This window comes from Pipistrellus kuhlii, unplaced genomic scaffold, assembly GCF_014108245.1.
Source record: "Pipistrellus kuhlii isolate mPipKuh1 unplaced genomic scaffold, mPipKuh1.p scaffold_m20_p_19, whole genome shotgun sequence".
Lineage (NCBI taxonomy): Eukaryota > Metazoa > Chordata > Mammalia > Chiroptera > Vespertilionidae > Pipistrellus > Pipistrellus kuhlii.
Window position 1 is genome coordinate 5,414,525 of NW_023425504.1, and position 24,832 is coordinate 5,439,356.

General features: G+C 38.8%; 1 protein-coding gene and 1 pseudogene across 1 annotated transcript in view; one reads left to right on the top strand and one right to left on the bottom strand.

Moving 5' to 3' along the window:
* The window catches only part of MCF2 (MCF.2 cell line derived transforming sequence), a 73,765-nt gene that overhangs the window by 14,439 nt on the left and 34,494 nt on the right, over positions 1–24,832 (top strand). The window contains 9 exon segments of the mRNA XM_045583477.1: positions 3,935–4,054; positions 5,154–5,270; positions 6,963–7,112; positions 9,034–9,167; positions 9,484–9,598; positions 14,931–15,050; positions 18,991–19,192; positions 20,635–20,823; positions 22,195–22,354. Of these exon segments, the coding sequence (XP_045439433.1) occupies positions 3,935–4,054; positions 5,154–5,270; positions 6,963–7,112; positions 9,034–9,167; positions 9,484–9,598; positions 14,931–15,050; positions 18,991–19,192; positions 20,635–20,823; positions 22,195–22,354 (1,307 nt within the window).
* Positions 12,042–12,437, bottom strand: LOC118722157 (annotated as a pseudogene).

The window sequence follows — 24,832 nt, forward strand, 5'->3', positions numbered from 1 at the left end:
GATACATTTCACACAAAAGACATTTCCAAATAGGTCAACCAGCCTCATCCAGGCCCCACCCAAGGCACTCACAGATCAACACCCCAGCCCTATACTAACTTAACACATCCAGATCTAAGCCTTCATCACTTGATTCAGCAGACCCTCAAGTTCCCACAAAAGTTTCCAGCCATGTCTGAGAGGCAGCCGTGGGGCAGGGGCAGGCAAGGAGCGAGCTGTTCCGGGCCTGGCTGCTCCGGGCCTGGCCTCTGTTGCTCTGGTTCGTTCCACAACCAACTGCTCCGGGTCTGGTCACTGCCGCTCCCGACCTAGTTGCTCTGGACTTGGCTGCTGCTGCTCCGGGCCTGGCCGCACCCGACCCAGCTGCTCTGGGCCCGGCTGCTCCGGGCCTGGCCGCTCCCAGCCCGGCAGCTGCTGCTCCGGGCATGGCCACACCCGACCCGGCTGCTCCGGGCCTCGCCGCTCCCAGCCTGGCAGCCGCTGCTCTGGGCCTGACTGCACCCGACCCGGCTGCTCTGGGCCCGGCTGCCCCGGGCCCGGCCACTCCGAGTCTGGCCGCTCCCAGCCTGGATGCTCCAGGCTTGGCTACTGCTGTTCTGGGCCTGGCTGCCCCCAACCCAGCTGCTCTGGGCCCAGCTTCTCCGGGCCCGGCCACTCCGGGTCTGGGTGTTCCTGGACTGGCCACCCTGGGGTTGGCTGCCTCCGCCTCAGGCCTGGCTGCCACTGCCCCAGGTCTGGCTGCTCCAGTGCTGGCTATTGTTGCTCTGGTTCTGGCTGCTTCTCTGGGGCCTGGCCGTTGCTGCTCCGGGCCCGGTTGCCACTTCCTTGAGTCTGGGCACTCTAGGCCTGGCCACCGCTGTTCCAACATTCTGTCCTTTTTTTTTTTTTTTTTTAACCCATATATGTTGCAATGTTGGCTGGTGAGTTGAGTTCTGACTTAGTCTTTGATTTTTCAAGTTCTTCTTTGTATTCTTTCTTAAGTAATTTTACTATCTTTTGCTCTCACTTGATTTCTTCACATTGAGAACTTCTTTGGTTTCTTCCTCCTTTTCCTGGGAGCTCAGCAGGTTGGCCTGTGGCACCACTTTGTTCTCCGCGGACTCCTGTGCTGCTCCAGCCTGTTGCCGGGGTCGGTGCCGCCCAGGAAGCAGCCCAAGGCCTTGGCTCCGTTGCCTGTGCTCAGAGGTCGAGGGCTCAGGGGCACCCCCCACCCCCGGGGGCCCGTCGCTCAGCTCCCTGCCGGCGCCTGGCTGGCCAGTGTCCAGCAGGGCCTCCTGCTCCCTGTTGCATTCCTCCAGTCTGGAGCTTTTTTTTTCTCTTTCCTGCTAGGGGAGTCTAGGATCAGAGTCAACCGACTGTCCTCTGCACGCAGTGCGAACGACTCTGGGGGCTCCGCTTTTCGCCACTCCCCTGGGATTCCGACTCACAGCCCCATCTCCCCCTGCTCGAGCCTGGGTCCCCAGGGTCTGGTCCAGGACTGGGGTTCAGAGCAGTCATAACTGGGGCCCAACACAGCCGGGGCTCCCGTTTCCTTCCCTCCAGGGCAATCCCGCATCAGAGTCAACATTCCTTCCCTTGCAAGCAATGTGCGCGACTCCGGGGGCTCGGACTTTCGCCGCTCTCCCAGGACTCCACCTCACAGCCCCGTCTCCCTCTACTTGAGCCTGGGTCCCCAGGGATTGGCACAGAACTGGGGTTCAGAGCAGTCCGGACTGAGGCTTGGCACCGCCGGAGGCCCTGTTCCTTCTGGCTAGGGTAATCCAGCATCAGAGTCAACATTCAGTCCTCTTCGCACAATGTGCGCGAGACTCTGGGGGCCCTGCTTTTCGCTGCTCCCCTGGAATTCCGCCTCACAGCCCCATCTCCCCTTGCTGGAGCCTGGGTCCCCAGGGTCTGGCCCATAACTTGGGGCTCAGCGCTGCCGGTTTGGGGGTTCAGCCCAGGCTGGGGGTTTTATTTCCTTCCTGCTAGGGAACGCCAGGCAGCACCCAGCCCTCTCCTCCTCTCCGGCTGCGACCTCTCCCTCTCCGTGCGCACGCGCCTGCGCGTGCGAGCTTGCAGCATGTCTCCGTACCTTAGGCTTTTTTTCAGATCCTCTGATTTTCCTTCTGGTTTTCTCTTTCCTTCTTGTTGTAGAATTTTCAGTCAGTCGACTACCTGTGGCTCTGGGCGATGTCCACTCTACATTTTAGTTGTATTCCATTGAAATTGTTGTGTGCTCCTGCGGTTAGGTGTCTACCCGAGCAGCCATCTTGGATTCCTCACCAGTCTGCACTTCTTTCACTCTTTCCTTATACATACATTTGCTGATGCATTTGATGAACATCTGGATGTTCTGCTGGCCCTTCCAATTCAACATGTCCATAAATGGGAATCAGTATATTATTCCCCTCTTAAAACCTTGTGTTTCTCTTGTGTTCCTTACATTAGTGATGGTTATACCATTCACTCAGTTACTCAAGCCAGAAATCTGGAGACTGATTTCCTAGTTTTTCCTTTCTTATCAGACACATTCAATCATCTTGTCTTGCAGATGGCATCTCCCAAATTCTACCCTTATCCCTGTTTTTGTTGCCCCAGTTCAGCAATGTCTCATCCCTGGCTTCCTAGCTCACCTGCTTTCAGTCTTGTCCACAAACCAGAGTGATTCCCCATACAATGAAAACATCTTAAAGTCTCCCCTTGCTTCCAGAAGAAAACTGACCTGGCTCCTGCCCATCCTTTTAGCACTTCTCCCATTGCTATACTCAAGCATCACTTTGCTCTAGCTTTTCTGATCAGAACCTCTTGAATGAATGGGGTAGTATAGTGATTACTAGCACAGACTAAGGTGCAAATTAATGCTTCACCAGCTGGGTCAAATTTTACTTAAACTTTCTGAACCTCATTTTTTCTTCATTTATAAAAGAGGATAGTCTAACTACTTCAAATAATTATTATGAAGAGGAACTATGATAATATTGGCATAAATACGTGGCATTGAGTAAGCATTTGATATGTAGTGGTTTATTACCATTATATAGTCCATCCCTCACTAATTTTGCATAATTCCCTCCTTGTCTTTTGTGTGGTTTTGTTTAGTAATTATTTTTGACCACCCACTATGTGTTAGTATTCTAAAAGCTGAGGAAACTGATGCACCAGAATGAGATTCTGTTGTTCCAATTAATTCCTTCTTATGCTTAGAAACCTTTCTTGACATTACTTGGTATGGGATGCTCTGTTGTACCACTTCCTGTTGTATATTATTCTATTTCTTTTGTTTTGATATAAACTTATCATGGTTATAATGGGATCCACTATTAGTTTGTCATTTTCTTGCAAGAAGGGTGTGGACTGTATTTTATTAATTTGTGCACACAGAATGCTGACAGTGCCTGATATTTATTTGTTTAAATACATGGAGTTGGACACATGGAGTTACTATTTATTCATTTAAATACATGGAGTTGGACACATGGAGATACTCAGTGAATGTTGCTTGAATATAAATAAAATTTGAGTTAATAATATACTTTTCTTCTATTGTTTACTATAAGTATACATTATTTTATCTCTGTTTGACTTTTAGAGCTACCCTAGGAACATATCTCCTAACTCTGTCTTACATGAAATAAATGCAATTTGAGTACAAATCACTAACTTTAAAATGAAGCTTAAGAGTTTAATTCTTTGTAACTTGGGACTTACGTTAGTGTGAGAAAATTTCATGCCTTGAGTATTGCAAAGATCTAAACCTGATAACCTAACATTGGTTTTATTTTTATTTTCATGTGTTTAGATTTTATCAACATCCATTTTTAAAGTTTGTCCTTTTAGTGGCTTTTGTGACTTTAAAATTTGTTTTCTTTCATTACAATTTGATGACATGTGCTCAGCTGAGTACATGTTTTGACAATTTTTTCTTTATTTCCTGTGTTTTTTCTTTCTATAGGCTTCCTTCCCTGGGAACTTACACTTGATATTGGTTCTACGTCCAACCAGTTTTCTTCAACGAACTTTCACAGACATTGGATTTCGATTTAGTCAGGAAGATTTCATGCTCAAACTACCGGTAAGAGTAAGTTTTTAAAAATATGTTGTTCCTTTTATTCTCATGAAGATATTGTACCATGCTGTTGATGTTTTATATGTGCTCATGAAGAATTTAAAAGAAATAGAATTTATCTTCCAAAAATGTAAATTTAAAAAGCCTAAAAATCATTTGCTTCTACAGTTAAAGGAATAGATTAATGAATTTTTAATAAGGCAATTCCTTTTTAAAAGGATATATGTCACATATGTTACATATAGAGGGTGGGGCAAAAGTAGGTTTATAGTTAGGAGTACAGAGTTTATTGTATTATTTATTAATTATTGTCTTATTTTTATTTTTTTAAGTATATTTTATTGATTTTTTACAGAGAGGAAGGGAGAGGGATAGAGAACTAGAAACATCGATGAGAGAGAAACATCGACCAGCTGTCTCCTGCACAGCCCCCACTGGGGATGTGCCCACAACCAAGGTACATGCCCTTGACCGGAATCGAACCCTGGACCTTCCAGGCCACAGGCCGACGCTTTATTCACTGAGCCAAATTGGTTCCAGCTATTGTCTTTTTTTTCATACAAACAACAGTAAATTTACTTTTCCCCCACTCTGTATGTGTGCATGTGTGCATAAAATCAAGACATTTCATTTTAGAAAATGAGTATGTGTTTTATGTTTTTGAACTTACATCAGAATATTATGTATTTGTTTTTATAACAGATATTTTTATGTTTTAGGGCTAGAAATAGAGTGCTCATAAATTTTGATATGTTTGCAAAGATTAGTCTCTCCTGATAAATTATAACTGACTACATAAAGTCCTTTGTTTTGTGGTAGGCATAACATTCTTTCAGAAGGTTGACCATTAGATCAAGGAGAATTAGGTGTTTGGGATTTATGGAAATTAATTTTGCTTTACAGATAAATGTTCTGTAAATGAAAACTGTTATTATCTGAAGAAGGTAGTGCTGCATACATGTGTGGGGAGAATACAGGAGAAAGTTTTTAGAATCATTTATAAAAGATACATTTATTCTAACTGAATGCTAAAGTTCATTATACAGTTGAATGGAGGGATGCCACAAAAGGCAGTTAACGGTATCTTTCTTGCTTATTTATATAGGTTGTTATGCTGAGCTCAGTTAGTGATTTGCTGACATACATTGATGACAAGCAATTAACCCCTGAGTTAGGCGGCACCTTGCAGTACTGCCACAGTGAATGGATCATCTTCAGAAATGTATGTTTCTTTTGCCCTTACTGTAGAGCCTGTAGTTCATGTGAGTTTTTAAATCTAGTGCTAGAGTTCTTTTCCTCTTTGGGAAAAACAGACTTCTGGGGCTCCTATTTAAAAAAAAAAACAAAACAAAAACATATATAAGTCAATATCTTGATTTTCTTCTATAGGAAGTACCTAGAAATGATGAAGAATCACTAAAGATGGCAGTTGAAGGAGTGGCCTAGGAAATAAGGAGATCTTCCTCTGTTCACTCCCTCTGTGGCCATTTAGTAACTTGAAGAAACAAAGGGTTGAGATTCAAATCATAGCATTGATGATTTTTAACTGTGCTACCTTGCACAAGTTATATTAATATAACCTCTCTGAATCTCAGTTTTCCCAGTTGTAAAATGGAAATAATACTTTAACTCATAAGGATACTGGGAAGATTAAATGAAATAACAATTGTAAAATGTTTAGTATAGGGCCTGGCATATGGTGAGCCCTCAAAAAAAATGCAGATCATGTCCTGGTCAGATGGCTCAGTTGGTTGGAGCATTGTCCTGTACACCAAAATGGTTTGATTCCCAGTCAGGCCATATGCCTAGGTTGTGGGTTTGATCCTTAGTCAGGGAGTGTATGAGAGGCAACCAATCCAATGTCTCTGTCTCTGCCTGTCTGTGTCTCTCTCTCCTACCCCCTTCCTCCTTTCCTCTCTCTATACATATCCTTGGGTGAAGACTAAAAAGTGCAAATCATATTGTTAATCTTACCATCCTAATAGTGCTTCTAAGGCAGTTATATTTGTAGCAAAGATTCCTTCTGTTCTAGAAGTTTACAAATAGGCAAAGGCCTGGCACCTCACAGGGGTGAGTTTGTGGTCTAAGAATCTTTACTCCAAATCCCAGAAATACAGGAACCTTCTGAAGGATGTAATTAAATGATGTTTAATTAAACCAGCACTCTATTTTCCTCATATTTATTCTTCATTCAATGGTCCTAGTCATTCATATGAAGGTATATTTTCAAAATTAGCAGTGCTAGCCTTTAACTGAAAAAGCTATAAATAAGAAAAGCAGATACCTTGAGCTGTGTGGTAAACTTGGGATTTATATGGTCTCTATATGTTGTCCTTCTTTCTCTGAGTAATTGATTTGGAAACAAAATAAATAACAAAATCTTACTTGACATTTTAGGGTGATAGAACCCGAAATGAATTGCTGTGAGTAGATGCTCCCTCATCATCTCATTCCATCACCTTGCTTGGAATGCTAATACTTCTTCATAAACTATAATAAATATAAAATGACTTTTATATTCTCATCTATCTTCAGAAGTAAAGCTACTATAGAGGAATTTTACAATTACAGAGTTTACTATAATAAGAAAAACACTATTTTTTCAAGGTCTTAAAACAAATTACTCAGTACATGACATCTTTAAGAAATAGTTTTTATTGGTGTCTAAGAAATGAGTACAGAAATTGAGATAAAAGGCATTCAAGAAGACTCTTCTCCTGACTATAGATTTTGGAGGCTTAGATGAAAAGTTAGTTAATTGTCAAGGGCAATGCCAACTTTCCTTAGTGGAGGAGAGTTTGTAGTGTATGTGTTTGTTCTCACATCTAAATAAAAGTGAATACAATTACTGACCCAGCTTTCGATATGCTAGCAGAGTTTCCACAGAATTAAAAGAATCACTGGTTCTTTGCAGGCTATAGAAAGTTTTGCGCTCACAGTGAAAGATATGGCTCAAGTGTTACAATCCTTTGGAACCGAGCTAGCTGAGACAGACCTACCAGAAGATATTCCTTCAATAGAAGAAATTCTTACAATTCGTGCTGAAAAGTATCACCTGTTGAAGGTATGTCTGATAGAGGAGATGAACAAATGTTTCCCATGGTCTTTTTCTAGAGAGGTGTTCAGTGTGTCCATTTCACACTGATTAACAAAAGATATAACTATATATTATAAAGCACACTAATAAAAATAAGAATATAATAGGAGAATGTCCTGGATATGTTCAATGTAAGTGTCCCCTTTGTAAATTATCTGTTCTCCTGATAAATTGTTTATTTGTAAATTGAATAGTTTATAAATGCTCTGTAATTATTTTTGTTACTACATATTCTTTATCCTGTGAAAAGGCACTCTCATTTAGAAAGTTAAAGTGAGCATCAATAGGCACATCCCTTGCCACAGATAGGATGTCAGCTTTCTTTTCCACAGAGTACTAGTTCTTGATGTCTTCTACAATAACTAGGAAGTTGATTTAGCTCTCCTACCCAGTTGTCTGGAGTGTTGGGTTGTGAAGGTTTCTGAGTTACCAAGAAACCTTTAAATTCACTTTTCCCAAAAAGTTTATAAATGATCTGAATAAGCACTAGGCTTCCATGTAGAACTCATGTTCTTCATATGATAATAGGCTAGTTGGGGTACAGAATCACAATCTAAAAGCAAAACTGTTCAAGGAAAAAATGTTCTGTCTCTCAAATGCTGTGTGGTTGGGTAATTTGCTTACCCTTTCAAAGTTTCAGTTTTTTCATGTGTACAATGAGGTTGATGATGATACATGCATACTTTGTAGAGCTGTTATGAGAATGAAATGAAGTAAAGTACAGTGTTTGCCACATAGTTGGCAATAGCTCTTAATGTATATGTTCTTAATAGAGGCCCAGTGAATAAAAATCATGCATGAGTAGGGTCCCTAGAAGCTGCTGGCTGCCAGCTGGGGCCTTCCTTCTTTCCGTACCCTCCTCCCCACCCCCGCCCCATGGAAAGCACACGTCATAGTGAGTGATCAAACTCCTCGTCAGTTGAACTCCCGAGGGGACACTTTGCATATTAGGCTTATATATATATAGATTCATATTGATGGTGGTGTCATGGAACATGTTTCCACAAAAATACATGTACACCTCATTTTTTTGATCTCCTGAAGGAAGTCATTGTTACTCTTACATGCCTGAAGAATCCACCGTCCAAGGTTAAAATCTTCTGGATAGAAGCATATGCTTCATGATAGATTAATTAATCCAGATGTGGACATAATACTTAAGGCAGGCAGTGATGGGCAACAATTAAGTTTTAGTAGAAAGGCATTTATCTAATTATATCTGAATATATTAAATATTATTTGCAACTGTATGCTTTCTAGTGTGGTACACTTTATTGTGCTATTATTGTTTTATTGAAGTACATTAAAAGTGCTAGCAGAATAGGATAGAATAGAATAACTTAGAACTCTCTACCAGTAAAGGAAGGAGGCTACAAATGGTACATAGGGTACTTCTGCTTGTAAAGATCTTATAGAAATAGTGATTGCAGCATCCACCTCAATAGTCAGAGGCTTCTTGGAGATTCTCACAGCTTTTGGATTCTGTGGTACTGAGGTATTCCTTGATGATTTCAGTTATGAAAGCAAAGCCATTTTATTTTATTTTATTTTTTTATATATTTTATTGATTTCTTACAGAGAGGAAGGGAGAGAGATAGAGAGCTAGAAACGTCGATGAGAGAGAAACATTGACCAGCTGCCTCTTGCCCACCCCCTATCGAGGATGTGCCCACAACCAACGTACATGCCCTTGACCGGAATCGAACCCGGGACTCTTCAGTCCTCAGACCGATGCTCTACCACTGAGCCAAACCGGTTTTGGCGCAAAGCCATTTTAAACTACTATTTTTATTCTGCATGCTAGAGATATATGCTTCCTTCTCTTCAGGTTATTCAGATTAGGTTACTGGCAGGTATTTGATACATCCCCTATTGTACCTTTGCACAGAATGATATTACAGCTGTAACCAAAAAAGGAAAAATTCTGCTAACAAATCTGGAAGTGCCTGACCCTGAAGAAGCTATCAGTTCAAGATTTGACCATCACGAGCAAATAGGTGGTGACTGGCAAACTGTGAATAAGTGAGTGCTTTCTTTTGGGTATAGAGTTACTTATTGTATTTTATACTTTCGAAAGAGAATTACACATTTTTTGCTGCAATCTGTTAAGTGTTAAAGTATTCCTGGATCTCTGGAAATTTAAGAACTTATTCCTGAGTTGTCTCACAGAAGTTTATTTGCTTGCAGACTAGGTTCTGTGGACAAGGATGTTTTTCACTTAGACCAAGTGTCATAGGCTGTGACTTTGCCTATAATTCTTAATGTCCAGATCCAGTTGATCTACCTACTTATAAAACAAGCCTTTGTTTTTAAGGAATTCTATGACTTTTTTTTTAAGATTGCTGACTCAAGTACATGACATGGAAATTGCTTTTGATGAATTTTGGGAAAAACACCAACTAAAAATGAAGCAGTATCTGCAACTATGGAAGTTTGAGCAGGATTTTCAAGAGGTCAGTTAAACATTTCTTTTCCCTCCCAAAAAATTGATTTGAGAGAGAGGAAAGGAGAGAGAGAGAGAGAGAGAGAGAGAGAGAGAGAGAGAGAGAGAGAGAGAGAGAGAGAGAGGTGAGAAAGAAAACATCGATCAATTTCTTCCTGTATGCACTCTGATTGAGGATTGAACCCACAACCTGGGTTTGTGACCTGATTGGGAATTGAACCCTTGACCCTTTGGTTCTCAGGGCGACACTTCAATCAACTGAGCAACTGAGCTACACCGGTCAGGGCTAAATATTTCTTTATACATTTATTTTCATTATGTCAGAGCTTCTTATCCCTTGATCATTAGAAAGTCTCACAAATGATCATGGTGGGAGGGTGGGGTAGAGGCAACTGTGAGTGAACCTTGACCTTGAATGAAGAAAAAAAAAACTACTAAATGCCAAGATTTCTACTTTTGTGGCTCATTCATTCCCTTCAAAAGAACACTTGTGTGCTAACATATACGAGAAAGCCAAAGTTTATTCTATTATACTCTGATGCTTGTTATTCAAATTTACTTTAAATATAATATGCTTTCAGTTTATGGGATAGCTTTCCTAGGAAATAATATAAATTTCCTTCTTGATTTTTCAAAATACCATATTCCTCTGCTGATTATGTTTTACAGGATCTAACAAAACTTTTTTTTTTCTGATTCAGCAATTTATGAAAAGCCTGATGAATGAAATTAAATCATGTTTAGTAATAATTATTTAAAAGGTTATAAGTATATTCTGTAAAAGTATGAGCTTGGAAAAAATGGAAGATGCCAAACCTATTGCACTGCCTTGAATTTCATTTTTAATTTTAGAAAATATATTTTATTTATTTTTTTACAGAGAGGGAGCAGGTTAGAGAGTTAGAAACATTGATGAGAGAGAAACATCGATCATCTGCCTCCTGCATGCTCCTTACTGGGGATGTGCCCTAAACCAAGGTACATGCCCTGAACTGGAATCGAACTGGGACCCGCTGATGCTCTGTTCACTGAACCAAACCAGCCAGGGCCCATTTGAAATTTTAGTAGAACAAGTAGACCCTGGATGTTTCTGTGTGAAAAAATTGATTTTATCTTGGTTGAGCTAGAAATCTTCCCATAATTCAAAAGGATGAATGGGGAAAAGTTCATTTTTCAAACAAAAAATGTTTTTGAAGAAGATCATGTTTTTCAAAAGGCCCGCTTACTGAAAATTCAATAACTGGAAACTGCCCTTTAGCTGAGATTCGAGTCCTCTGGTATTCATCTTCTACTTGGTCTGTGAACAGCCTTTCAGTTCTGTTACTTCCCTAGATTTAGTTCTTCTTTTCTTTGCTATCATGTCCAAGCTTCTCACAGTCTCTTTCATATACTGTTACCAGGGAATCCTTGAAAACTCACTTCTTTTCTGTTTTCCATGTGGCCAGATTTTTTTTTTTTTTTAAATCCAACGAATGGCTTGCTTACTTGGTATTTCATTTGTTCTAGCAGGATTAGGTCTTTGAAGGGCACTGCATTCTGGACACAGGGCACAGTTACTACCAGTCCTTTCCCTCCTATGATTCAAACAGATTTTGAAATGCCATGCACTCCATAAAATCGTCCTGAAAGAATAGGTCAAATTGCTCTTGGTCTTTCTAGATATTTGTGTCTTTCCCTCCTCCCCAACTGAACACATGGAAAAGTAACACTTCTCCTAAACATACCTATGTTGCCTCTCTATATATCTTAATTTGCATCCATATTAAATTTTTATACTGCAGTTATATTCTGTTTCTTCTTGGAGTATAATCTCATTGACATGATCTGTATTTCATATTGCCATCATTTAGACTCTGTATATATAGGAAGTTAACTTAAAAACTTGTTTGGCAATTTCAAACCTTCATAACATTTTTAATATTGTCAAATGTGATGTTTTTGAATATACAGAAAATATTATGTTGCATAACAATAGTATGGTTACCAAATTTAGTACATTCAGCAATAATATAATACTTTCATATTATCTACCATCAGTATTCCAATTTTGCCAACTGACTTAATACTATCATTTTTTGCCATCAATAAGAAATTTAATGTTGTTAAAGAAATCCAAATGATGGCATTGTCTAAAAATTTAACATGTTTATTTACATTTTTATAAAGTTGAACTGCTGAATCTTGTTTACTGAAACATTTTAACTTGCATCAATGCTTTTTGTCCCCACATTTATATTAAAAGAATTATTACACAGATGGGAAATGGAAATACTGCTAATACCTGATTTTTGTCCCCTTTTTGTAAGCATATAGTTACCTTTTGACCTTTTTTTTGGGGGGGGGGGGGCGGAGGGGAGACCTAATGTTCAGAACTACCAATAACATGAAGAAGAGAATTTTTAATAACAGAATGAAATGTTTCCCATTTTAGTGGATTCTTAAGTACACTCTCCTCATATGTGGTGTGCTAGCTGGATGTCTTTTGGCACAATTGTTATATGTTTGGCGTGGATTGCACATAGGTTGGTGTCTTCAAAAAGGCCAACTGGATAGGCCTCACTTGCCTCCTGCAAAGCACCAATAGCTGCATTCTGGAAGTGTAGATCTGTTTTGAAGTCCTGAGCAATTTCTTGCACCAGATACTGAAAGGGAAGTTTATGAATCAGAACTTCAGCAAACTTCTGCTAATGTTCAATTACAGGAAGTTCCATGATACCAGGCCTGTAACGATGAGGTTTCTTCACCCCTTTAGTAGAAGGTGTATCCTTGAGAGGGACTTTGGTAGCCAGTGGCTTCCTTGGTGCTTTACCACCAGTCTATTTGCAGGCAGTTTGCTTTGTATGAGCCATTGTATAGAGAGACCGTTCTTCAGCTATCCTTTTTTTGTTTGTTTTGAGAGAGAGAGAGAGAGAGAGAGAGAGAGAGAGAGAGAGAGATCAATGTGAGAGAGAAACATCAATTGATTGTCTCCCATACACACTTTGACTGGGGATGGAACCCAAAACCTGGGTATATGCCCTGATGGGGAATTGAACCCATGGTCCTTTGGTGCACGGGATGATGCTCCAACCAACCTTTATTTCCCCATGTATAATACAGGGTCCAGTCTAGAGAGTTTTGTATGGCATTAAGTTGTTATGTCTCCTTACTTGCCTTTAATCTAGAACATTTCTATAGCCATATTTTATCTTTTATGACATTGACATTTTTAATAATACAGTTCTTTTCATTTTTTATTTATTTTATTTTTAATTGAAATTATTGGGGTGACATTAGTTAATAACTTATATAGGCTTCAGAGGTATAATTCTATAATACATCATCTATATATTGTATTGTGTGATGTCACTGACATGTGGAATCTAATGAACAAGATAAGCTGATGAACAAAATAGAGGCAGAGGCATGAATGCATGGAATAGACTGATAGTTGTCAGAGGGGAGGGAGAGGAGGCTGGATGAAAAAGATGAAGGGATTAAGTAAAAAAATTAACTTATAGATAGACAAAAGTATAATACAGTTCATTTAAAAATAAAAACTTCTTTTTGAGTTTCTCTGACATTTTCTTATGATTAGATTAACTTATGTGTGACTACCTAGAATACTGCATATGTGATGTGTCCTTCTGAGGGTATCACATCTGGAGGAAATTAAGTCCAGCTGTTCCTCATTGTTGATGTAGATTTTGATCACCCAGTCAGGGTGCTATTAAATTTCTCCACTGTATAGTTACTTTTTTCCACTTGTATCTAGTAGGAAATGTGTGGGGAAAGAATTTACGGTCATGCAAATATCTTTTAAAATATATGTTATTGATTTCAGAAAGGAAGGGAGAGGGTAAGAGGGATAGAAACTTCAATGATGGGAGAAAATCATTGCTGCCTCCAGCATGGCCCCTACTGGGGATCCAGCCCACAACCCAGGCATATGCCCTCACCAGAATCGGACTGTGATCTTCTGGTTCATAGGTCAACGTTCAATCACTGAGCCACAACGGCTGGGCCCATGCAAATACCTTGCTCTTCATCAAAGATCACCATAGGTTTAATATCAATTGATCATTCTTGATTTAAATAGTCTTTATGATTGTGAAATGCTGTTTCTTTTTTATCTCTAGTGTCTCCACATTTACCAGTCCACATAGACATGCTACTGTAAACAAGGGCCTTTCTATCTATCATTTATCTATCTATCTATATCTATCTATCATCTAGTATCTATCTATCTATCTATCTATCTATCTATCTATCAATCTATCTATCTATCTATCATCTATCGATCGATCTTTTTGGGTTCATGGCTGCCTAGATTTTCAATGGTTCATAATTTACTACTGCTTTTAACTATTTTGGTGTTTCAAGCTAGCTACAATGTCCTGGTGATATGTCCAAACATTATTTTATCACTTCTTTACTTTCTAGCACAAAGAGATGGTCTAAGCCTCAGCCTTGGAAGCAGATATTTCCCAGAAGCTCCGGATTCTTTCTCTGGGAAATGATGCTAAGGACCAAGATCTGGGTGCTAGGAGTCCTCATTGCTACTAACGGGTCTTTGTCTCTGAAACTATTCATCATAGAGCTAGGAAATATATATTATAGGTATACATATTTCCATATATGTCCACATATAGATGTTTTCATATGTACATAGTGATTTTTAAAAATATATATTTTATTGATTTTTTACATAGAGGAAGAGAGAGGGACAGAGAGTTAGAAACATCAATGAGAGAGAATCATCGATCAGTCGCTTCTTGCACATCCCCTACTGGGGATGTGACCGCAACCAAGGCACATGCCCTTGACCGGAATCGAACCTGAGACCCTTCAGTCCACAGGCCAACACTCTATCCATTGAGCCAAACCAGTTTCGGCATAGTGATATTTTATTTTATTTTTTATTTTTTAAATATATTTTATTGATTTTTTACATAGAGGAAGAGAGAGGGACAGAGAGTTAGAAACATCAATGAGAGAGAGTCATCGATCAGCTGCCTCTTGCACACCCCCCACTGAAGATGTGCCCGCAACCAAGGTTCATGCCCCTGACCAGAATCGAACCTGGGACCCTTCAGTCCCCAAGCCGACATTCTATCCACTGAGCCAAACCGGCTTCAGCAACATAGTGATATTTTATAAATAATCAGTTCACACATATCTATGAGGTTAAATTTTAGCAGATTATATGAATTACTGTGAGTAAAATAACTGAAAATATTTTTATATGTGCAATTTTTTCATATTGATGTTCTTATTTAATAGTGTTTCCTATACAACTTGATTATTAAGGGAAATGCTTAATAGTTATTTGCTTGTAAGACTAATTTTGTTACTATTTTTAGCTTTTGCGTGAAGTTGAACTTCTATTAAATCAACAAGCAGAGTTGGCAGATATCACAGGGACTATAGCTCATATAAAACAAATAATAAAACATTTGGAAAACTTAGATGAAAATCCTCAGGTAAGATTACATTTCAGATATTCATTTATTTATGGAGTATGATAGATACATATTGGTGCTTTTCAGTGATTGAAACCCTTATTATGATTATAAGTAATCTCTCAGCAACAGTCTATATAATTTTTTCAATAATATTGGTCTGTTTTCCATTCTGTTCAATGTGGGCCTGAAGTGACACTGCATATATCATGTAGAAAGCCTCTGAGATAATGGTGTCTAATGTTTTAGGCCTGCCAGTGGGACCAAGATCATAAATCATTTTGAAGAAGCTAGAAAAATGTCTATCAAGAATGCTGTATGGGTACTTGGAAATAAGGGAAACATACAAAAACATAATTCCTTAAATATCCATCATTTGTTATATGTATTTCAACCAGCATACATTAATACAGATAGTTCTACTTAATCTGACTAGCTGTATGATCTTAGGTAAATTGATTACATTTTCTAGGCCTCAATGTCCTAATTTATAAATTGGTGATGAAAGGACCTACTTTGCAGAGTGGAATATAAGGATTCATTTAGGTGTTGTAGATAAAACACAGCACAGTACCTGAGATATATGACTCAAAAGAGCTAGCTGCCAGTCTCTTTAAAAAAATAAAATAAAATTAAAAAAAAATATATATATATAAAATTTATTTTTTTACAGAAAGGATGGGAGAGGGATAGAGAGCAAGAAACATCGATGAGAGAGAAACATAGACTAGCTGCCTCCTGCACATCCCCTACCAGGGATGTGCCCACAACTAAGGTACATGCCCTTGACCAGACTAGAACCTGGGACCTTTCAGTCCACAGGCCTATGCTCTATCCACTGAGCTAAATAAGTTTCAGCTAGCTGCTAATCTTAAAGTTTCGAATCATAGCTTTACTACTTAACAAACTCTAGTTTGCTCTCTAGTTTTTTTTATTTTGTTTTGTTTGTTTTTTTCTTTTGTTTTTGGTGTAATTTGGCCTTCTATATTTTTTAATAAATATTTTTTTATTGTTTAAAGTGTTGCATATAGTAGTACATATATCTCCTTTTTTTCTCCATTGACCTTCCGCCAGCCTCCCCTATCCCATTGCATGACCTCATCCCACCAACCCCGCAGTGTCTTGTGTCCATTAGTTGTGAAAAAGGACAGAGAGAGAAAAATTTAAAAAATATATATTTTTGGATAGTGAAGTAAGAGAGACACATTTATGGACTTGGAGCAGGGAATTGGAAATTAGATATATAAGTACGGTTAAATTTTAACGAGGGTAAAAAGAAGGAATTGGGAAAATCTAAAGCAGGAATAGGGTAAGGGAAACAGAACAACAAAAGGGGAAAAGTGAGGAAGAGAGTGATGACATAAAGGTAAAATTGAGATAGAGTAAAATGATGCTAAAGGAAAGATGAAAATAGAATGTAGAGCACTAATCCCAAAGTAAAATAAAGAGAAATAAAATAGTAGTAGTAATAATACTGATTGAAAATAAACATGTAATAATTAAAAAGGCAAAATCAAGTGAGGGAAAAAGAAAAAAAATAGTTTCATAAGTAAAAGATGAAAAAATAAAAATAAAAATGTACAGTAGTGAAGGTCATTCACTTCCTTAACTATTCTGTTTGGCTCACCTTTTCCTTAGTCAAGATAGTATTGCAGTTCCCTGCATTCCACTGCTCCTCAGTGTTGTAAGCCAGTCTTGATTTTTAAGCAGATAGTGTGTCTTTATTTCTTATATTCTTTTACTTGTGTTTACACAAGACTCAATTTGTGATTCAACCCCTGGGTGGCAGTGTTTCTGGATTGACCTCTGGGTTTATAGGTCCTCTCTAGCTAGTGTTTAGATTTTATTTTTCCTGAAGCAATTAATACCAATTTGGGGGAGTGGGTTGCCCCAGAGCTGGTTCTCTGATGGTTATTCCTTGCTCTGATCCCCAGGTTTCAGAAAAACAACTTTCCCTTACAGTCTCTTAGAGTGCCCCCAATTGGGTGATCCTATGTATTGGTAACCAGAAGCAAGGATTTAAAGAGGAAAAATAAATAATCATAAAATAAAATAAAAAGAGCCAGAGTAAGTGGGCAAACTCCCGGGCTGTGTGTAATTCTGTGCAGTCTTTTTTCCCCTTGAGTTTAAGCAGCCGGCTCACTTTTAAAATTTTCAGGCTGTCCTTTTGCACCCAGATCAAAATACGTTGCTTTTTAGAGATCTCTTCTGTTAGCAGCTCTGTAGACCACCTTCTTCATTCATGGATCATGCTAGCACCAATAGCCATGGATTTTTCTAGGTGCAGACTTCCCCTGGTCCTCCAACTCCTGCTTTCTCTCTTCTTCTGGGACCACAGACCTCACCTTATTCCAGGCAAAATCTGACCTTTCTGTGAGGGGGTGTTGAGCTCCTCTGAATCCACGTGCTCGCTCCACTTGGGGACCTGTGTTCTTGGCTTCTCAGCTGTTGGGTGGGTGCCATAGTTGTAGATTCCCTGGGCTTTTCAGGCTTCTGATAACATCCACTTTCCCCTTCAAGATGGTGCAGTCTCTGGGTCTGAGCTGGTCACTCCAGGAGCAAATCCAGCAGCAGTAGGGGCTGCTGGGTCAGGGGAGTCCCATCCATCAGTCCCCCACAGTGTCCTGGAGTATAGCTGTCCCTCAACTCACCATCAAACACTCCCTGTGCTACCACACACTCTACCTTTGTTTACTCACTCACACACTATCTTGCAGTCTGCCTTCCCATCTGCAGCCATCTTCCAAACCTCCTACTCTTCCGTTTTGTATGAGAGTATAAGTCCATGGTTTTTAAAGTGGGTTCTCAAGCAAACAAATAGTTTTATGGGTGAACCACTGGCACCAAGAAACAAAAATTGAAAGGTAGCAGTTGTGGTGACCAGTTCTGGAACTGTGCTTATAGATCTTTGTGATTGTGGGGCAATTTACAGATCCCTATGGTAGAATAGAAAAAGAAGGCAAACTGGGTTGGAAACTAAGGGGCTTTGGTCCTATTGTTTGTTATTTAATAGTTTTCAGTTTTACTTGTGATGAAAGACATAACATTTATTATTTTAAAATATTTTATTGATTTTTTTGCAGAGAGGATGGGAGAGGGATAGAGAGCTAGAAACATTGATGAGAGAGAAACCTCTGTCAGCTGCCTCCTGCACACCTCCTACTGGAGATATGCCCACAACCAAAGTACATGCCCTTGACCGGAATCGAACCTGGGACCCTTGAGTCCACAGGCCAGTGTTCTATCTACTGAGCCAAACCGGTCAGGGAAAAATTTAATATTTTAACCATCATAAGTGTACAGTTAAGTAGTGTTTAATGTATTCACATTGTTGTGCAACAGATCTCTAGACCTTTCTTATCTTGCAACACTGGAATTCTATTTTGACCCTGGTTTGCCCACTATCTAGATAGGCTAGTCACTTCTTCACATAGGGCTTCAGGTTTCTTTATTTTACGTCGACAAACATTTCCTGAACTCCTATCATGTTTCAGTCACTATGGTGGGGGTGAATCAGCAGTTGATGTGGAGGCAAGGCCTTTAAGATCCCTTTTGACATGCAAACCCTGTGACAGGTTCACTTCAGGTCTGTAAAGGTGTCAGGTGGATTTCCAAGGCTAAGATGTGAGAAATCAATTATCTTTCTTTGGCTGGTGTGTACTTCATTTGATATATGGGGTTCTGTTCTAAATCTGTACAACCCTTCAAGAAGCAAATCTCATTCCTATTCTGGGAGGCTGGATAATTTTCTTTTTATGTCACGAGAAATGCGTGAGCTTTTGATATCAACTGCTGTAGCTAATTACTGTAACAGCTTTTCTTGCAGCCTGTAAAAGTATGTTATCAAATCATACTTTTGGCAAAACATCTCCTTGCTCAGTCAATCTGCGTCTTAATTATTGGCCCCACCTCTTTGAACAGAGATCATGCAGTTATTGTTTTACTTCTTTCTTAAAATCAGGATTTGTCAGCAAAGGTCCAGTTTGTGATTTTACATGGACACAGACTTGCTTCACATCACCATTATGCACTTGATTTGATCTGCCACAGGTGCACCAAGCTACATTATCTTTGTAATATTTTGGGTAATGAGACACAAAATAAACGGATACAGCTCAGCTGGACCTTTGAAATGCATAAACGTCTACAGCAGGTAGTGTCATGTGGCATGATGCATTTCTGAAAAGTAAGATAAATATTTTTCCTGGGTCCTTCTCAGGTTATATGGTCAGGGTCTGGTATAGCTTTGGAATTTGCAAGGGGTCTGGGTTTGACTATGCTTATTTAATCCATATTAACTCTGCAGAATTCATAGCAGGTTGGTATTATAAGAATTTTGGCCTCTATTCTGAATATTTAAAAATATATTTTATTGATTTTTCACAGAGAGGAAGGGAGAGGGATAAAGAGTTATAAACATTGATGAGAGAGAAACATTGATCAGCTGCCTCCTGCACACCCCCTAATAGGGATGTGCCTGCAACCCAGGTACATGCCCTTGACCGGAATCGAACCTGGGATCTTTCAGTCTACAGGCCAATGCTCTATCCACTGAGCCAAACCGGTTTCGGCTGTTCTGAATATTGAGATTTTGATTGTGATGGCTTCTTTCTATTTTGGGTACATCTCTGAAACTTCTACTCTAGTGATAGTTTGCAGACAGAACATTTTAAAAAACTGTGGGGGTCATTTTAATAAAATCTGCAACTTTTCAATTTCATAGTTATAGCAGTAAAAAATTCAACAGTGACTGGAAAATATTCTTCCATTGCTTGAGGTTCTGACCCCATTCATGGGTAAGCAGTGAAGAGAAGGTTTGGTCTTGGTAGTGGAATGTAAAATAGGGCTATCATTTACAGGCATCATATTTGAACATGAGCATTTTTTTATTTTTTAAAAATATATATTTTATTGATTTCAGAGAGGAAAGGAGAGGAAGAGAGAGAGAGAGATAGAAACATCAATGAGAGAGAATCATTGATTGGCTGCCTCCTGCACGCCTCTCACTTGGGATCCAGCCTGCAATGTGGGCGTGTACCCTTGACTGAAATTGAACCCGAGACCTTTCAATCCATGGGCTGACACTCTATTGACTGAGCCAAACCAGCCAGGGCTGAACATGAACATTTTAATCCACACATCTTCTCTGGCAATGAAACTTTTATCTTTTGCTCTGAGCAATATTATGCTTTCATATTATACTTTATATTTTGCTGGGAGTTTCATATTTCAGTTATTGATTTTGGGAAAATAGCATGCAGCTCAGATATTAGTATTGATAGAACGAATGGTCAGGCTTTTGCTAAAGAATGATTTCATTGTTATGAAATGAGTGAAGTACTTCCCAGGTTTGCTTGTGCATCAGAGATATCCGTGGAGCTCTGTAAACATATAAATACCTGACTTATGGTCCTGAGCTACTGAATCAGAGTTTCTGGAGACCCAACCCAGATATATTTTTTAGTAACTCTGAAAGTAACCTTGATTGACAGAAGCCGGGACTGATAAACTGATAAACCTGTTTTAAGGGACAAACATACATGTTGTCATTTACTCATAGTTATGGTGTGTGTGTGTGTGTGTGTGTGTGTAGTGTGATCACCAGGTCTTCAGTGCTGTGATGAAGGAGAATGTCTTCTAGCTAATCAGGAAATAGATAAATTTCAGTCTAAAGAAAATGCTCAGAAAGCTCTCCAAGATATTGAACATTTTCTTAAAATGGCTCTGCCCTTTATAAACTTTGATACTAAAACCCTACAATATGAATTTGATGTACTTTTATCCCCTGAACTCAAGATAAGAGGCTTCTTTTTAAGTGAACACATTTTTAAAAACTATAATTACCATAGGTTTAGTTGTAAGAGTTTTATTACTTCACAGCTAACTTTATATCAAATTGCAATTACACAGTGCTCTTAAGGATTAGAGGTGATATCAGTGTCATTGTTAAGCTTCAAAAAAATCCAAAAGCTTGTTCTTGCTATTAAATTAAGAATAATTTCCTTTTTGAGCTCTGACTCCATTATTTTTAAACTCTTTTCACATACCACGAGCTCTCACATACATTTTCTTGTGCATCCTTGGAGAAAGACCAAAGCTGTCATTGGCAAATATTGGGCCAATGTCAAGATCACTCTATGCCAGACATCTTTTCTTTGTGCTGCAGTAACCAACAACAGAAGGAAGGTTTAAAGAAAGGATCTCAGTCTTCTTGGTGAGGGTGGGGAGCAAGCGGAAGTTGCTGTTTGTAGGGTGGAGAGCTTTAGGTTGTTCAATACCACCCCATTGGAGATGTCATGAAGCACTGTTTTCACATTTGTAGATAAAGTTTATTTGTGATACTATTTGCTGCTAAAATGTCTAATTGATGCAAAGATTGGAACAGTATTTTTTAAAAATATATTTTATTGATTTTTTTACCGAGAGGAAGGGAGAGGGATAGAGTTAGAAACATCGATGAGAGAGAAAGATCGATCAGCTGCCCCTTGTACACACCCCCCCCCCCCAACTGGGGATGTGCCCGAAACCAAGGTACATGCCCTTGACCAGAATCGAACCTAGGACCCTTGAGTCCACAGGCTGACGCTCTATCCATTGAGCCAAACCAGTTTTGGCTGGAACAGTATTTAAATCTGTGTTTAGTGGCAGATCTTAGGGAATGCCTAAGAAAAACAGAAACATAGCTGTGGCAATAACCAACTCATTCTCTGGATGCCACGAAGCTTAGCTGTGTCAAATTGTCTACAAAGGCCAGAAGGAGATATTCTTTATAATGGCTCTGAGGAGCCTTTTACAACATGGTGAAATAAAAGAAACATAACAAACTACTGTGACAGTGCTTAACTTGGTGGCTTTCTGATGCTAAATATGCCTTCTTTTCCGGGCACTGTCCCTTCTTGTTTATGAAAGGTAAATCACTTTATGTAGTGACCTATTTCATGACTGCTTGATAAATTTTTCTTTTATTTGTTTTGGTTGAGATCTTCTGCATTTTATAACCGTGTGGAGATAATACATTAGTCCGTCTCCATTACTCTCCTAAATTCCTTCTAGTTATATTTGAAACTCTACATTAAGTTTTGGACTGTTTGAGTCTGAGAAATCTGATAGTATTTGTAATTATCCCATTTCATAAAATATTTCATAAAATTCTTATACAACTTGTAGATTCAAATTCAGCCTGTACAACTCAAGCTTGAAAGCATTCGAACTGTATTTGAGAACCAACAAGTTGGTTTTAAAAACCTGAAATATGAGCATGTGAGGCCAATCCAGTTTGTGGTACCTGTTTCCAACAAAGCAATCATACCTAAAGCACCCTTTTTTTTTTTTTACCTACACCTGGTAAAGAATCTTACATTCCCTCTTTAATTTTTATTTTATTTTATTGCTCTTATTTACTTTGTTACTCTTTAAAAAAATATTTTATTGATATTTTTACAGAGTGGAAGGGAGAGACATAGAGAGCTAGAAACGTCGAAGAGAGAGAAACATCGACCAGCTGCCTCTTGCACACCCCCTACCAAGGAGGTGCCCGCAACCAATGTACATGCCCTTGACCGGAATCGAACCTGGGACCTTTCAGTCCGCAGACCTACGCTCTACTGCTGAGCCAAACCGGTTTCGGCTACTTTGTTACTCTTAATGTAAATACCAAATTTATTCTTCAATCCTGATAAATTGAAATTTTATTTAAACATATTTGATCATGTTTAATTATATTGCATGAGGCAGGAGTTGTAATTGACACTAACATACAATAGTTCCACAGTGGTGATATAATATAGTATAGGATGTTGCAGATCTGTACTGAATAGTCCAGACTTGCAATGAGTGTGAACATTTATACCAGCATCAAATTCAACCTTTTCTTCAGCAGGTGGAAGAAGGAAGGCATATGAAACTGGTACACATGTGTGCCTGTATGTACTCAAGCATATGCACTTTATACCTCAATAAACTATAACTTGGTTCTTATAAGCTTCCAGTAAGTAAATGGATTGGATAATAGAACGGCTTGCCTATTGTACATAAATGCAAGTAAATAGAATAATTTTGCCTGTCACAGAGTCCATTTTCTGGTTTTAATCTTTGTTGACCTATTTCAATCATGTAATATCTATTTTCCATTCTACATTCTATGGGATAAAATAATTATCCTCACTATGCTGTTGAACTACTCTAGAAATAAGATGACCATATTTCTCCAAGGTTTTCCTTGAGCAGCCTCTGTGGCCTCTTTTTAAAAATATATATATATATTTTATTGATTTTTTTTTTACAGAGAGAAAGGGAGAGAGAAGAAACATTGATCAGCTGCCTCCTGCACACCCCCCCCCCCCACTGAGGATGTGCCCACAACCAAGGTACATGCCCTTGATCGGAATCAAACCTGGGACCCTTGAGTCCGCAGGCCAACACTCTATCCACTTAGCCAAACTGGCTAGGGCATGTACATTTTTTTAAAAAGGTACCCATTTTTATTACTTTTTATCAGTACATTTTCAGAGTTTATGTATGTAAAAAAACAGTTTGGCATTTAAAACAATTTAAAAGGATCAGCATTCAGTTTTGCATTCTGCCTACAATTAACTTTATTTTTCATAATAACTGTCCATTATTCTCTCAGTATTAAACTTAGTCTTGGAAAATGACTATATAAAAAAAAAAGTAGATTATGCGCTTTCATCAAATGACCACTCATAAGTAGAAAACAAGGAAAACAGTTGCACTATTAAAATAAATCAAGCTTTTTTCATTTTATAGACTCTTGTCTCATCCACAATAAAATTATTTGTTAGGAGTAGCCTTAATTTGCTGTAATTTAAGACTGTCTAGTGCATTTATGAGGAAGAAGGCAGCTTACTGACATGGTTAGATAAATGATTTTATTAATCATAAATCATGGTTATAAATTAAATCTAAGCATTTCTTACGCTATAGACATCATTCATTTTACCCTATTGCTCTGTGAGTAGTGGGGATTATAACAATCAGTTCCAAATAATTCTTCAAAACATTAAATTACGAAGCCAGATATATAAGTTTGGATTGAATCAAAGCATAGTGCTAATATTTCATAAAATAAGTCAAACTGCTTTTTGTTCTTTGCATTTATTTTTATTAATTTGAATCAAATAGAATCTTGTACCTAGCACAGTTGCCTCCTGGCACCTAGCAGAATGTAACACATATTTGTTGAGTTAACATTTAATACAGAGGGAAGTTATGGAAGATCACTGTCTGCGAGGGGTAAAATGTGGTTTGAGTTTCTAAATCTGTACCTCTAGTCTAGATCTTTCTCCTAATCTTTAAACCTGCATTTACAATTTGCTTCCTCAAATTTCCTATAGACAACCCAGACTCAGCATACCCCAAACTGATTGCTTCTGTCTTACAAAACCTGCTCTTCCTATTTTCCTCATCTCAGTAAATAGCACCATGATTCCTGGGCCCTTGGTTTCATCTTCTCACTCATTCCCCACCTCTAATCAGTCAAAGAACCTCCCTTATTTCCATTCCCATTGCTATCACTCACTGTCACTTCCCTAATCCTAGTTAATATCATCTATTACTTTGACAACTGTAAGAGTCTCCCTGACTCCCCATTTTCCCTTCTCAGATTCTTCTAGTTATCTTGCCTTTGGACTTCATATATACTATTCTCTCTCAGGAACAGTGTTCCCTTCCCTCTCTCTTTTCCCTTTGCTAGCTCCTACTCCTCCATCAATTTTCCTACAGTAGGCCACCTCCTTTAGGCAATATTTTCCTTCCTTCCTCTCCTCCCCTTTTCCCAGTTCATT